Source organism: Lepidochelys olivacea, assembly GCF_965140295.1.
Source record: "Lepidochelys olivacea isolate rLepOli2 genome assembly, chromosome: 9".
In the NCBI taxonomy this organism is placed as follows: domain Eukaryota; kingdom Metazoa; phylum Chordata; order Testudines; family Cheloniidae; genus Lepidochelys; species Lepidochelys olivacea.
Window position 1 is genome coordinate 16,228,792 of NC_140419.1, and position 13,576 is coordinate 16,242,367.

The 13,576-nt window shown below is 40.9% G+C and overlaps 1 protein-coding gene across 7 annotated transcripts in view; it reads left to right on the plus strand.

Moving 5' to 3' along the window:
* TNIK (TRAF2 and NCK interacting kinase) overlaps positions 1-13,576 on the plus strand; it is a 300,446-nt gene that overhangs the window by 182,071 nt on the left and 104,799 nt on the right. For all 7 annotated transcript variants that reach the window (XM_084638591.1, XM_084638586.1, XM_084638585.1 and 4 more), the window contains exons 5-7: positions 6,813-6,923; positions 10,759-10,849; positions 12,354-12,484. In XM_084638591.1, the coding sequence (XP_084494717.1) occupies positions 6,813-6,923; positions 10,759-10,849; positions 12,354-12,484 (333 nt within the window). The remainder of the gene's footprint in view (positions 1-6,812; positions 6,924-10,758; positions 10,850-12,353; positions 12,485-13,576) is intronic.

Consider the following 13,576-nt stretch of genomic DNA (forward strand, 5'->3'; position numbering starts at 1 on the left):
ATATTTAGAAGTTTGAGCTTTGCAGGAAAAGATTTAAGCTCACCTTTAATTCTGGTCAGTTCCTTCAAGGCCCACTTTAAGCGATAATCCATGTGACCTGAGAGCAAAATACAAAAGGAGTGTTTGGAAAGAGGCAGTTATAAGGAGACTAGCATTGAACAGGACTGGTTAATGGAGTCTGGCTGAGAGGATAGACAGTGTGTCATAAGCAAAACTTTTTGCTGCTTTGTCGCTAAGTAATCCTAAGCTATTTAATTTCCAGTTTTGTTCAAAGCTATTTCTGCAGGAGCTATGTATGTACTGTAACTCTCAATCCTGTGACTGTGTCCACTCATTTCTCTTCCACTCTTTGAAGTCCTGCTTAGTCCTGACTATACCTATTTTCAGGCTTCCTAAGTGGCATGAATTACTTGTCTGGCCTCGTGCTGTTAGAAGGTGCTAACAGAATGTAGCCAGGCAAATTATTTATTTATGAAAGTCTGCAAGGGTGTTTATATTGTCGGCCACTGCCTTCGAAGGAAGGAGACTGGTGTGTCAGTGGCATGCGTTTCTGTACCCCGTGGGCTAAAGCAACCAGACAGATGTGTTGTTGTGGTGCCGAAGCTTTAAAAGGAGCAGAGTCTGAGAACTGTAGGCAGTGCTCTTTAATTTGCAACCTGTTCTAGCTGGACTGCTAGTAGAGTCAATTAAAACCCACTTTTATCTATTCAGTTCAGCACGCTGAATGGGAACGTTCCTTTCTACTGAATATTTTAATCGATGCTTAATACAAAATCAATTGGTTTCTCATTTTCAGAAACAAGCAGCAGCTTTTCTGCTGAATTACCAGGTGAAGGTGATGGAATTTTTAATGCTCTGCTCTTGGCTCCAGGTGTTAATAACTGTGGTTGTCGTATAAAGAGTAATGATGTTTACGACAGTAAAGAAGGGGGCCTTTATGAAGGAGCTATGAAAGTGTAATGGTCCCTAAAAGGTTTATATTGGCTGTCCTGACACACTGACCTGCTCTCAGTCCCATTCTGTATCCAAGAACAGAGCTGAGCAGGGCCGGCTCTAGGCACCAGCAAATCAGAAGGGACAGCACTTCAGCTGTTCATGGGGCGGCGCTCCTTCCTCGGCGGCAGCTTCTTCATTTTTTCTTCTTTGGTGGCCGCTTTTTTTTTTTTGCTTCGCTGCTTGGGGCGGCAAAAAAGGTAGAGCCGGCCCTGGAACTGTGTATAGGTTTTGTGCCCCCCATATGCAAAGTAGCAAGCACAGGGCTTTATCCACCTTGCTCCCCACCTTTTGGCCAGTTCCGTCAACTCTCTCTACCCACAGCATGCACCTGGACAACTCAGGCTGTAGTAACACACCTTGCCTTCAGCCCTCACACACATAATCGCTACCAATTGTGTTTTGTGAGGCCTTCTGCAGCCTATCTACACAGAGAGGAAGCCAGGAAGTGGAGCTAATATCAATGCAGCTTGGTCCTTGTTGGGCAGGGCAGTTAGGAGATTTACTCTCTGAGGTGGCCTGCAGGCATTAAAGTCTGAGGGGATCATTGGCAGGGAGCCTGGGACTATTTATTTATTTATTTGGCATATGCCATCCGGGCAAGCCAAGCCACAACTTTCTTATCAACAGTGTTGAAGGCATGAAGGCCTCCAGAAAGATAAGTCATTTTGCAGTCATCAACAATGTGTATCATGGTTTGTGGCTGCCCACATTGACATGGTGGACTGTGTCTAAAATGCCAAAGAATTTCTACAAAAAGAAAAGGAGTACTTGTGGCACCTTAGAGACTAACAATTTTATTTGAGCATAAGCTTTCGTGAGCTAAAGCTCACTTCATCAGATGCATGCAGTGGAAAATACAGTAGGGGGATTTTATATAGACAGAGAATATGAAACAATGGGTGTTACCATGCACACTGTAACAAGAGTGATCAGGTAAGGTGAGCTATTACCAGCAGGAGAGAAAAAAAATCCTTTTGTAGTGATAATCAATGTGGGCTATTTCCAGCAGTTGACAAGAACGTGTGAGGAACAGTAGCGGGGAGCACAAATTCCATGTCCGGTATGAAACCGGTTGAGAAGGCGCCATTGCCTTTGTGGTAAATCAAACCTGGGTTGACGTTGAATGGGGTCCGAGACAAGATAATGATTTGTTACTTTCTCTGTGCACCAGAATCTTGCCACATGTCCTCTACCATAAATCTCTCACCTAGTAAACTTATCCACAGTGGGCGCCGTGAGGGCAGACAGCCATGTGATGGATTAAACATGTCTTCAGTTAACAATAGATATGGCATATCATGCAATTTCGTCACAAGCTTTGTCTATGCTTTCCTCTCTGTGAATGCTAGCTGATCAAATTCAAGTCTGGGACTGAGCATTGGCTAGTAAGTTGGGAAGGGGGCTTTCAGTACCACTCGGTGTTAGCCTAGCTCTGCTGCCATGGAAGTCGATGGGCATTTTATCGTTGTCGCCAGTGGGAGCGAAGTAGGTACAACACTGAGCACTTTGGAAAATCCTGCCTTTGGTGTGTAGTGCAGTGCCCGGCGAAGAGCTGGGACTCATGTGACCATGAAGGTAACTTAGGCCAAAACCCACCAATGCCCAAGGGCAGGTCATTGTCATGTTTCTATTCAGAGCTCCTATGCCCTAGCTTCCTGGTGTGAACTGACTACCGAAGAGATTCCACTTCAGAATCCAGGGTTAAACATGGCGTGGATTGATTGAACAGTTGGGACTCAATCAGTTGCTCTTGAGGGCAAGGGTGTGGCAAGAAAGAACTTGGTGTTAGGGACAGGAAAATCACAGGAAGGGTAGGGAGTTGCTGCAGACAAATAGTTCTGGAGGGGCCCTCTCTTGAGTATTGAAGTTCCTATGGGAGGAGTCCAGATCGGTCTGCTGGATAATGGCTTCACGCACAAGTGTTAGTTATTTCTGAGCTCTGGACCTCAATTCAGAGCTAGCCGAATGTAATGCACAGTGGCGGAGGGGCCAGAGGGGGCCTGGGAAATGTTTTTGGAGGCCACTTCTATATCAAGAGAAAAATGATTCATTCGCAAGCTGTGATTCATGAAGCAATACGTTCAGAGAATGCAGGCCACAATGGAGTAACAGCTGCTGTGCTTTTACAAGCCTTGCTTGTAAAGATTGTTGCTCTAGTCGAACATAAAAGGGAAAATAAATACTAAATGAACTATATTAAAAATCCTTAATGATCAGCCATGGAAATTAAATTTCAGAATGTGATCTTACCTCCATTCTGTCCTGCTTATAATTTAATTAAGAGTAATAAAAATTTAGTCAGCATTTCGGGTTTAGTATCTTCCCCCACCCCTCAATATCTCCAGCATTTAACAAGCTTGGTAATGATACAAGCAGTTATTAGGCTAACCGCTCTATTAGTCTTGCATCTACAGGCAATATTACACAGATTAGAAGGCACACAATGCAAGTACATTTGAAGATCTCTGAGCACTGTACAAATATGAGGGAATGAATCCTGATAACTAATCCTGTCACCTACTATCAGGTTTATCACTATTTTATAGATGGGGAAGCTGAGATTCAGGAAGCCTATTGAAAAGCTGGGAGTGGAACCCAGATCTCTTGATTCCCAGCACATTGCTTTAGCCACAAGACTATCCTTCCTTTTGTAGTGGGCAGTTAGTTAGAAAACAGGGCAGGGACCATGACTCCTGGACATGATCACCAGCTTTTTGCCACCAACTTGTATGGTGACCCCGAGCAAATCTCTTAACCATTCCAAACCTCTATTCTTGTATGTATAAAATGAAGGTATTGGCATTATGACGCAAATGTTGTGATACATAATGTCTGTAAATTGCTGTACATGTGCAAAACACTGTTATGGCTAGTCAGTGGAGGAGGTGAAGATAAAGCGCAATACAGCCTGTGGCCAACTTCACTGAATAATTTCTCACAGTAAAGCTATATTTTTGCAGTACTTTGTGAATTTAAAACACAAACAGGCAATTCAAAATGTTGTGGAAGAACAATTTTACTTCACATATTTTGTCCATCGCTATTTGTAGCAATTGCTTAGTTCTTTATCCCTTCAGTACAAAGCCTTCACAAGAAGTGCCATTCTTTGAGTCAGAGGTCCATTATCCTTCTACTGCAGGCTGAGATACATTGACAACGTTGTTCACTGGCTACTGCCCCTTCTCTTAAAGAATCAATGGCACAGCTTATTGGCAATGCCTCACAGTTAGCAACAAATGTTCATTGTTAAGCCCTGTTGGACCCTTGCCCAACTGGACCCGTGTGCTGCTGGTATTATCAGTATTGTAATAATATCTGCGGGTGCTGGATATTCTCTTACACATGTTATGGGGTTGTACACCTCTTAGTGTTTTTGAAAAGCTGAGTTGGGAATTAAACTCTCCTGGGACTCTCATCTTTTTTTATTTTTAGGATACTTCACAATTATTCAGGGGTTACATGAGGCAAGTGGCTACTTGATGTACTTCTTGCTACAAATTGAAATCAAGGACAGAAGTGTAGGACTGAGTGAGCTGGCAGGACTATAGAGATGATCACTCAAATTAATGGATAAAGTGGATACTTGTAATTATGTTTGGTCCTTCTTTTTAATATTTTGTGATTGCAATATATAGGGTAAAGGTCCCTTCATTTTCCATTGCTTTCTAGTTATGAGCAATATAAACATAGGTACAATGTGCATCGTCTGTCAGTCCTGAGGGAGAAGACAAATGAACAGTCATTCCCAACCATTTTTTTCCTGCCTGGGACTCGAAATTCGCCCTCAGTTTCTTGCCACAACTCACCGATCTGTTAGCCAGATGCAAAACTGTGGGTTTGGAGTCATGGTAGGGACTTGCAGATGGATTTATTTGGGAGGGAACTGGATCAACGTGCGGGGTGGGGTGTGGTTGAGGGGGATGTTCTGGGACGTGAGTGTGAGATGATGGCACGGTAGTGTTAGGAGTTGGGGGTCTGAATGGGGGTATAAGGAGTCTCTCTCTCACACACACATCAACTATCCTCAGCCTCCATGACAGCAGCATGCAATGTAATGAAACCCTTAAGTTTTATGTCCTGTATGTGTATATCAAATTTATTATATTTAGCTAATGACTTATCTAAATATTTTCTATAGTCCTCATGACTATAGTATCCTAAGTGCTTATTTCACCAGATACACATGCAAATATTACAATTCCCATGTACAGTATCAGTCAGTTACGAGGGAAAAGAGAAAGGGAAGAACTTCTTTTTTGCCAAGAGTTATATTATTCCATTTTATGGGGAGCAATTAGTAATCGATTTTGTTTTCTGGGTTGTGAAGCTGTCGACCAGGTAACACTGTTTGGTGTTTTGATCCTTGTTCTTATCATTTAGGAGGAGAAAGTTTTAATCTCTGTGGTTGCATTAATTACCTGCGCGATCACATGACTGATTTAGCCAATCATAAGTTCATTTCTTAAGTCCAATTTTGTTTCTTAGGAACATGCAAAGAGTTTATCAGCCTTCATCTGGAGCAGACCTGAGAAACAAATGATTCTAGAAGTTACCAAAACTAGATATGGAAAGGACGTACTAGGTCAAAATGGTCTTTCTTCCTGCTAGTACAGCATTGTTCCCAATGTTCTATTCAAGTATCTTATCTGAACTGAAGATTGTAACAGTGTTTGGTCTTTGTTTTATGACTGTGCCAATAGGATAGTACCTATAACTGAATCATCCAAGCAGTTGGGGGGAGTTAACCCTTTTATTGTCTTTTTTCCCCCTTTCTCTTTTCAGCTTTCAGTTTTTAGTAAAGTGATGTCAATTGGTTTGAAAACATGAAATATTGTCTAAGCCCCAAGTAATAAACCAAATTATTTTAGCAAAATTAAAATCATATATTTAAGAAGTGCAAACCAATCTACAGACTGGAAAATTTTCTTTTATGATCATTCATGTTATGTGGTGTGTGTATATATATACATATTGGGTACAGTCCTGCATTCTTTATGTGCACAAAATTTCCCTGAAAACAGTAGGAATTTGGTGGGTGCATGGATAGCAGGATCAGACCCATTGTGCTGGTCTTGTCTCTCTTATTTCATGACTGATCAGTTTTGGGCCTGGGCCTGAATAAGATCCTCAGGTTCATGCCCTCTGTTTGGATTTTTATATTTACTGTTAAAACAAATTAAACAGTGGAAGAGTGGATAAAATCCGTCCAGTCTGATTTGAAACAACTCTAGTGAACTACTCCCCTTGGCAGACTGTTCCACAGATTAACAAACTTTACCCATTAAGAGATGTTTTCTGATATGAAAGGAAGCAGAGAACAGCCCCACAGCAGAAAGGAGTGAAAACTTAAGTAGATCATTAGAAATGGAATTATAGGTAGAAAACTTCTCCCTGGTTTAATAATGTCTGCACACATTTATGGAAGATTTATCTTCAAGAGACTGATTCTGGGGCACCTGAATATAACATATTTGCATTGATATAGAACTAGGCCCTGTAGTGAGAATATAGAATATGTCACAGTGGGATTGGTGACATCAAGATTTCTAACTTTTTTCCCATTGTTTTTCAGTAATAAAGTTACTCCAATTTCTTGTTCTGATGCCTCTTGAAGGAAAACAGGCTTCTCAAGCAATGCAAAAAATTCTTTTTAAACAAATAAACTCAACTCAAAATTATTCAGTGATCACTTTCTGTTGCAGTGAAATTGCATCATAAATACGTTGCCAACTGCAATGTACTACATTTGGTTATTGCAACCCAGAGGATGCTTTCAAGTTTAATTACAATCATTGTTCTTTTGTTTCCTTTGCCAGCTGGTGATGGAGTTCTGTGGTGCTGGCTCTGTCACCGATCTGATCAAGAACACAAAAGGGAACACTTTGAAGGAGGAGTGGATTGCGTACATCTGCAGGGAGATTTTACGGGTATGTGTCCAAAGTGAGCTACTGTAGTTCTAAATGTCATTCACCAAATGCAGTGTTTGAAGATTGGCTTTTTACACTTAGAAAAGAGGGAAAGCTTGTGAGATGGCACTTTAGGCTGTGTGGCCAATGTGCTGGCATAAGCTAATGCTTCTTAGTTGCCTGTAGGTCTGAATGATTCATGTGCTTGTCTGATGCATAATAAATACCTGCCAGTTAATGCATCCTAGCTCTGTTAGTTTCTTGACTTTTAACTCTGTTTTTCCTTCAACAAAAATGTAATTCCCTTTAATAATAAATCAGTACAAAAATTTATTTAAGACAGAATTCCATTTTCAATTAACAGAAAGGGAAGTCCTAATACAGTCTGCAGAAGGAATCTGTGTTTTAAAAAGACACATTCAAATGATTCAAATGGCACATTTTTATTTTTCCCTTTGCCTGGTGTCACTGGCTTGAGTGAGGATGTTGGAACTTTTCTACCCCTGAGATGAGGGTTGGATTGGAACGGCTTACACTGGCAAGTGCCAGTGTTCCGTAGCCGTGCATTTGTGTGCCTTCTGTAAATGATGCACTTCCATAGTGATGCCCATGTCATTCAGGTAGGCAGTCTACATGATCATAATAGGATGACCTTAAAAATCTATGAATGTAAGGAATAAGTTTTGTTTTTAAGTCCATCGTCTACATAGTGTGGGAACTCCATACAGAATAGATTCCAAGAAACAACCACCATCTGAACGAGTGCCCAAAAAATGAGGAAGGAAGTGAGTGCTCAAACATGCACATGGAAGGATATAAAATGTTCATGAAGTCCCCGTTGCTGTCCAGTGGTGACTAAGCATTTGTTTATTTACAATACATGCCACCATCCGCACCATCCCCCACGATTTGATGAGCAAAATAACAAGCACTGTAGCTAATCAGCTGCTGTAGCGACATTTCCTTCAGCCTCGGGAAACCACAGTTACACAGGCTTAGTTTAAATTTATGAACTGGTAAGCCTGCTTTGCAAAATAGCCCTACCAGTGAGTCAGAACCTAACCACTGGGTCATGATGTAGAGTCACCATCAAGTGTCAAGCCTCAACATTTGGCTGTGTTTGGCTATGTAGTTGCAGTGTTCCAAAGGCACACCTTTGGAATGTCCCCTTGAATCGGTGCATAATGTCACCTGTACCTTGGCTCCAGCACCTCTTGTGGGTCGTCTGCTTCTCACTGGGTCTTCCGTGGCTCGGCCCTCCAACCAAGTCACATAAAGTTCAAACCCCTTCTGGGGTAACTGAAAGGTCCAAATATCTGAATAATTCTTCTGTCCCCTTGGGGTACTGAAGTCTTCTACTTCCACTTACAAACCCTGTCTCAAGGCTCTCTCCCACAGGAGCCTACTCTGTTCCCTGTGGGTCTCTTCCACCCATTGTAGGCCCTAACTCAGCCCCCCCCCCCCCACCAGCTTCCAGGAGCCTTCACTGCTCCCTGTGGGATTATCTCCATAGGAGAGTCTTGCCTCCTTTTCAATCCCTGAGGCCTACCCCAGGCTCTTCCCAGAAAGAAGGAGGAAACGTCCTGTCTCCTCTTCTCCCCTCAACTGAGCTCAGTGCTGTTTAAGTAGTCCTCTGCCGGTGGCATCAGTCTCATTACACCCAGCTGGGATCACTAATTGTCCCTACATAAACAGATTGGGGTAAGGCTGAGAGGTAACTGCGAGGTCATGGGCCAGGCAGAGCCCAGCTTGCCTTGAAAAGCCAGCCAGTCTGTGAAAGCGGTCTGCTCTTTCTATAGAGGAGAGGAGAGTCATTGCATGACCTATGACTCAAAGGGTTTGTGGAGGGGGGGAAGAACCTGAGCCAGAAAAGGGATTTTTCTCCATCCTTGTTGTATATACGCTTAAGAAGGCAAGAAGGAACCATTGGGACACTTCTAGTTCTTTGTCTCTCCTCTCTCCCAATCAGAAGCACTTCCGAAAGGAATGGTAACTGTGCCAGATTTTTCTTTCTTTCTTTGTATTGCGGTAGTGACACTGAGCTAGATGCTGTACAAATACAGAACAAAGAGATTGTCACTGCCCCAAAGAGCGTACAATCTAAGTAACTGCTTACAGTATCCCCTTTCTTCTTTCAGGATCCTCCTATCCTTCATTCAGAAAACAGGTTTCCCTTTAGTTTTGAAAAAAACACCATGGTGGCGATAGTGCTTTTCATCCCATCTTTAAATAAATCCGTGGGTTTAAAGTGGAGGTGGGCGGAAGGTTCAAAACCCAGATCTAGTTTTACAAACCACAGAAGAGTCTGAGAGATGACATTCTCAAGTGTTTAACATTGTTACTCTTTTGTGCTTTGTAACACAATTCAAGACATATAATACAAAGAAAAGCTGGCTTGTTACATATTTATGCACCATACAGCAAAGGAAACTTTGGTCCATATACAATATATTTGTATTTAAAATCTTCCAGGTATATTTTTAAAGATACAAGTATACATCTATGTGGCTAGTGAAAAATCAACATAGTGTCTTGTTAGACAAATTTTCTAGCTTGCCCAAGGTGGCAGTCATTCTTCTGTTAGGGAATACCACTAATAGTAGTCCTTATAGTTCTTTTGTTAATGGGCGATTAAAATAATTCCAGGCCTATAGAAGTAAATTATTCATAGGACATTTAGATGCATTTCAAATTAATTCATTCCGATCACTGATAGTAAAGGGGTGGCATGTAGAAGTATATGATCATATACTGAAAATGTGATATAACATTGCGAATCATTAATGGTGCTTATCTTGTCACTGTAATCAATGGGAACTCATAAATATTATTTAAGATTGAAGGTTTGATGTGATTTTATATCACCTAGGGCTTGAGCCTACATAGCTGAATGGAAGCTTTGCCATTTCCTTGGATGCACGCAGGATCAAACAGCTAGAGTCTAAAACTGTAATAATTCAGTTAAGAACTGGAATGCAAGAAGGCTTCCAGATCTCTGTAGAAATTGTTCTCTGTAGTAGTCCCAAAGTAACAAGCATAAAATGACTAATAACTGCCAGCAGTGATAGTGGAAATTTTTTTCTTTTTAAAAAATGAATATTTAATATGAAATGAAAACCAATACGAAATTAGTTTTTAAAGTAATCCATATTGTACCAGACTAGCAATATAGGTGGCTATTACTTGTAAACCCTGAAATGGTAAACACATGAAATAAAAATGCAGGTTGCATGAAGAAATTAATGAACTAATAAAAAGGCACAATGGGAAACTAGTTTACCTCTAGCCTTCAAGAGAGACTTTTAATTTGAGCTATGTCTCTATTAGGGGTATATGCAACTTCTAGTATTTGTATTTTTAATCGAGGTTTTTAATGCATATGAATACTATTTATTGGGCCAATATAACATGAGATCTGGTATTTTAGTTCCTGGTTGATAGAAATACAGAGAGAGGACCACATTTTCTCTTTCAGCTACTCAAATGGCTCCCTAAGGCAAAAAGCACATGAAAAAACATTACTATAGATACTGAGGTATTCAGGTTAATATTGGTTTCTGAAGTAACTGAATGCTCAGTCCTAAATCCTTATCGAATTTACAGTTCTTTTCACTCACCATATAAAGCACTGACTTCCATGATTACAGTTAAGTGGGTGTTTCTACTCATGCCTTCCCAATGTGAAATGTAGGACATTTTGTACACATGACAAAGTGTTTTGAGGTGACTTAATTCCAACACAAATCTCCCATTTTTGGTGGATAATTAGTGTGCTGGTGGCAAGAGGGAAATGGTATAAAATAATGTTCTTTGAATTTGGTTTCTACTGACCTTGCTTATCCACTGAATTTTCTAGGGTTTGAGTCATCTACACCAGCATAAAGTAATTCATCGAGACATCAAGGGACAGAATGTATTGCTGACAGAAAATGCAGAAGTTAAACTGGGTAAGAATGGCATAGAACTTGTGGCAAATGTAAGGAAAGTGTGGGATGAGGTTGGCTGGGAAGATGGAATGAAACTGGTAGAGAGTAAGTAACTGACTTGCCTTCTTTGGGAATGGGGACAGATCAGGTATCTTCTGTGCTTATTGTTTTGTGCTGGACTCATTCAAATGAACTTGGATTTGACTAAATACCATGCACTAAATTATCATCAGATGATAGCAGACATCCAAATGTAGAAAAATTCACATGCACTGACATCTGCTCGGTTCCACCATCACATTTGGCCCTGTCAGTTGGGTAGTTGTGAACCTGAATGGGGTTTTACACATTCATGATCATCTTTGCATATTGACCCAATCTCGGCATGTTGAAAATTTGTTAGTGTATATTTCTACCCTGACCCTGTTAGATGCCCTTGAGATTTAAACAGAAGATTCCATCTCAATCGCATGTTGGTGCACTGAACAATCAAAATCACAGTCTTATACCCTAATCATTGCACTGTGGTGGTCTTGTTGGTGCTGTGAGCAATAAACTTGAGAGAACCTCAGTCAGAGGAATTATTCTGCACTCCATTTCCAGTGTCACGGGTAACATCACCACCCTCCCATGCCCCAAAACACATCAGTGAAGAGGAAAATATAGGAGACAGTATCCAATTAGTTCACAGAGAGCTTGAGGCTCAGCTGTCCAGCACCAGCACGTTAAAGCTGCACAAGGGCAGCTTAAACTTAAGGTACCTCAGGGATCTTACACAAGTGGAGAATTGGGTAGCAAGTCTCATTCAGTCATGTCATTTCCCTCCCTTTATACAACGAAGGGTGGTTCCAGCTCAGGACACTGTACAGCTGGCTCATCCAGCTTTACACTGGTGGAGGTTCCTTCTCCAAGGGGAAATTCTCTAGTCATTTTAAGTTACTTGGTACAAAATGAACTTGGTGAACCAGAGAATCCAGCCCAGAATATTTTACCATGGATTAGAAAGATATCACTTGTTGCTTTAGTTTACAGCTCCACACTTAACATTTCCCTATGATCCTTTGTCCTTTAGCTCCTTATGCCTATTGTATTTATGCCATTTCCAGGAAGAGTGTTTCCAGAAAATGGAGCTTTTAAAAACGTATGGCTTTCCTTGACACACATGGAATAGGACAGAACAAAGGCTCTGGTTTGTTTCCGTTCCCAACCTTCTTCTCCATTAGTAAGTGGAGTCATGATCTCTTCTTACTAAACTCTAGTAATGAGGAGCCTGTGCATTTTTCCCAACAATACAGAGAGATCAGATGGCCAAACCCATCCCTGCTAGGACTCCATTGAACTCAGGGGAGTTCAGTCAGGGGTGACTTTGGCCCAATACATACTTTTTCTGAAGACCGAAAATAGTCAGTCTGTATGAACTTAACATGACTTTATTATTTTCCATCTTCATATGTTCCAGCTGAAAAATATCATTCAGTTTTTTCTCTGCCTTACTTATGCTCGTATGGTATTTTTTTATACACAGTGGATTTCGGTGTCAGCGCTCAGCTTGACAGAACAGTGGGTAGAAGAAATACCTTCATTGGAACTCCTTATTGGATGGCTCCTGAAGTCATTGCCTGTGATGAAAATCCTGATGCCACTTACGACTTCAAGGTACCCAATCAAGCATCTTCATGTTTATTTACATGTTGCTACAAATGTAATATTCATGAGGTCTAAAAAATATTCATTAAGGTGTCTGAATTAGTCACGGTATTAAAATGAGCAAAGAGACTCAGAGAGACTATATCGCAGGTTAGACTTTTTTAATCGCCATTGTCACTGTTTGAATTTACAATTCTGATCATAAACATATGAAGAGGACACTTGATCTGATCTTAAATGTTATGTCCCAGTCATAAACATTATTAATATTCAGGATTTTGGCAAAGGATTTGGCAGCTTTTAAAATTTGTAAGTACACAATGAAGTGCAGAAAAGTTCTCTCCTGCATTACAGCAGTCAGATTCCAAGATGTCAGTCTGTTATTAATGTGAATCCTTGTTGTGCTGTTCAAGCATTAAAGATTACTGCAAAAGGTCTTTCTCAATGCTGAATGAGGTATTACGGGCATCCTTTGAACTGTTGTGTTGTGCTGTTCAGCGTAGTGTATTTAAATATTATCCTGTCAAGAGAAGAAGAAGCTGAAATAATAACTTCAAGTCTGCATGTCTGGCTGGCATTCACACAGAGGTCTTATGGTTGTTGCATGTTCAGAAATTTGTGGGACAGTCCCAGTTATCACTGATCTGTGTTATGTCCTGCTCGGCATTCCAATTTTATTTGTGGCCTGATGACATCATGTAACATCATGTAAGTGCCTATGACATTGTCATGGGGATGCAATGTTGCCATTGCCCAAGATCATGCCTCAAGTTAATGGCAGAAGCAGGAATAGAAGCCAGGGATCATGACTCCCAGTTCAAACTAGAAATAGATGGAAGGTCAAATTGGGACTCCTGTACTCGACTTGCCTACAGTTAAAGTAGGACTAACTTAGGCCCAAGTCTCCAAAAGTGTCCGCTAATTCTGGGTGTCTCATTTTTGAATATCTAGCTTGGGGTGGTCAGGACCTGATTTTCAGAAGTGCTGGTCATCTAGAGCTCCAGTACATGTTCATCCCCTTTGAAAACCAGCCCCTTTGTGGCTCAAGCTAGGTTTCCAAAATGAATAAGCAATTTTGAAAAAATAAGTTTAAAGCTTGCT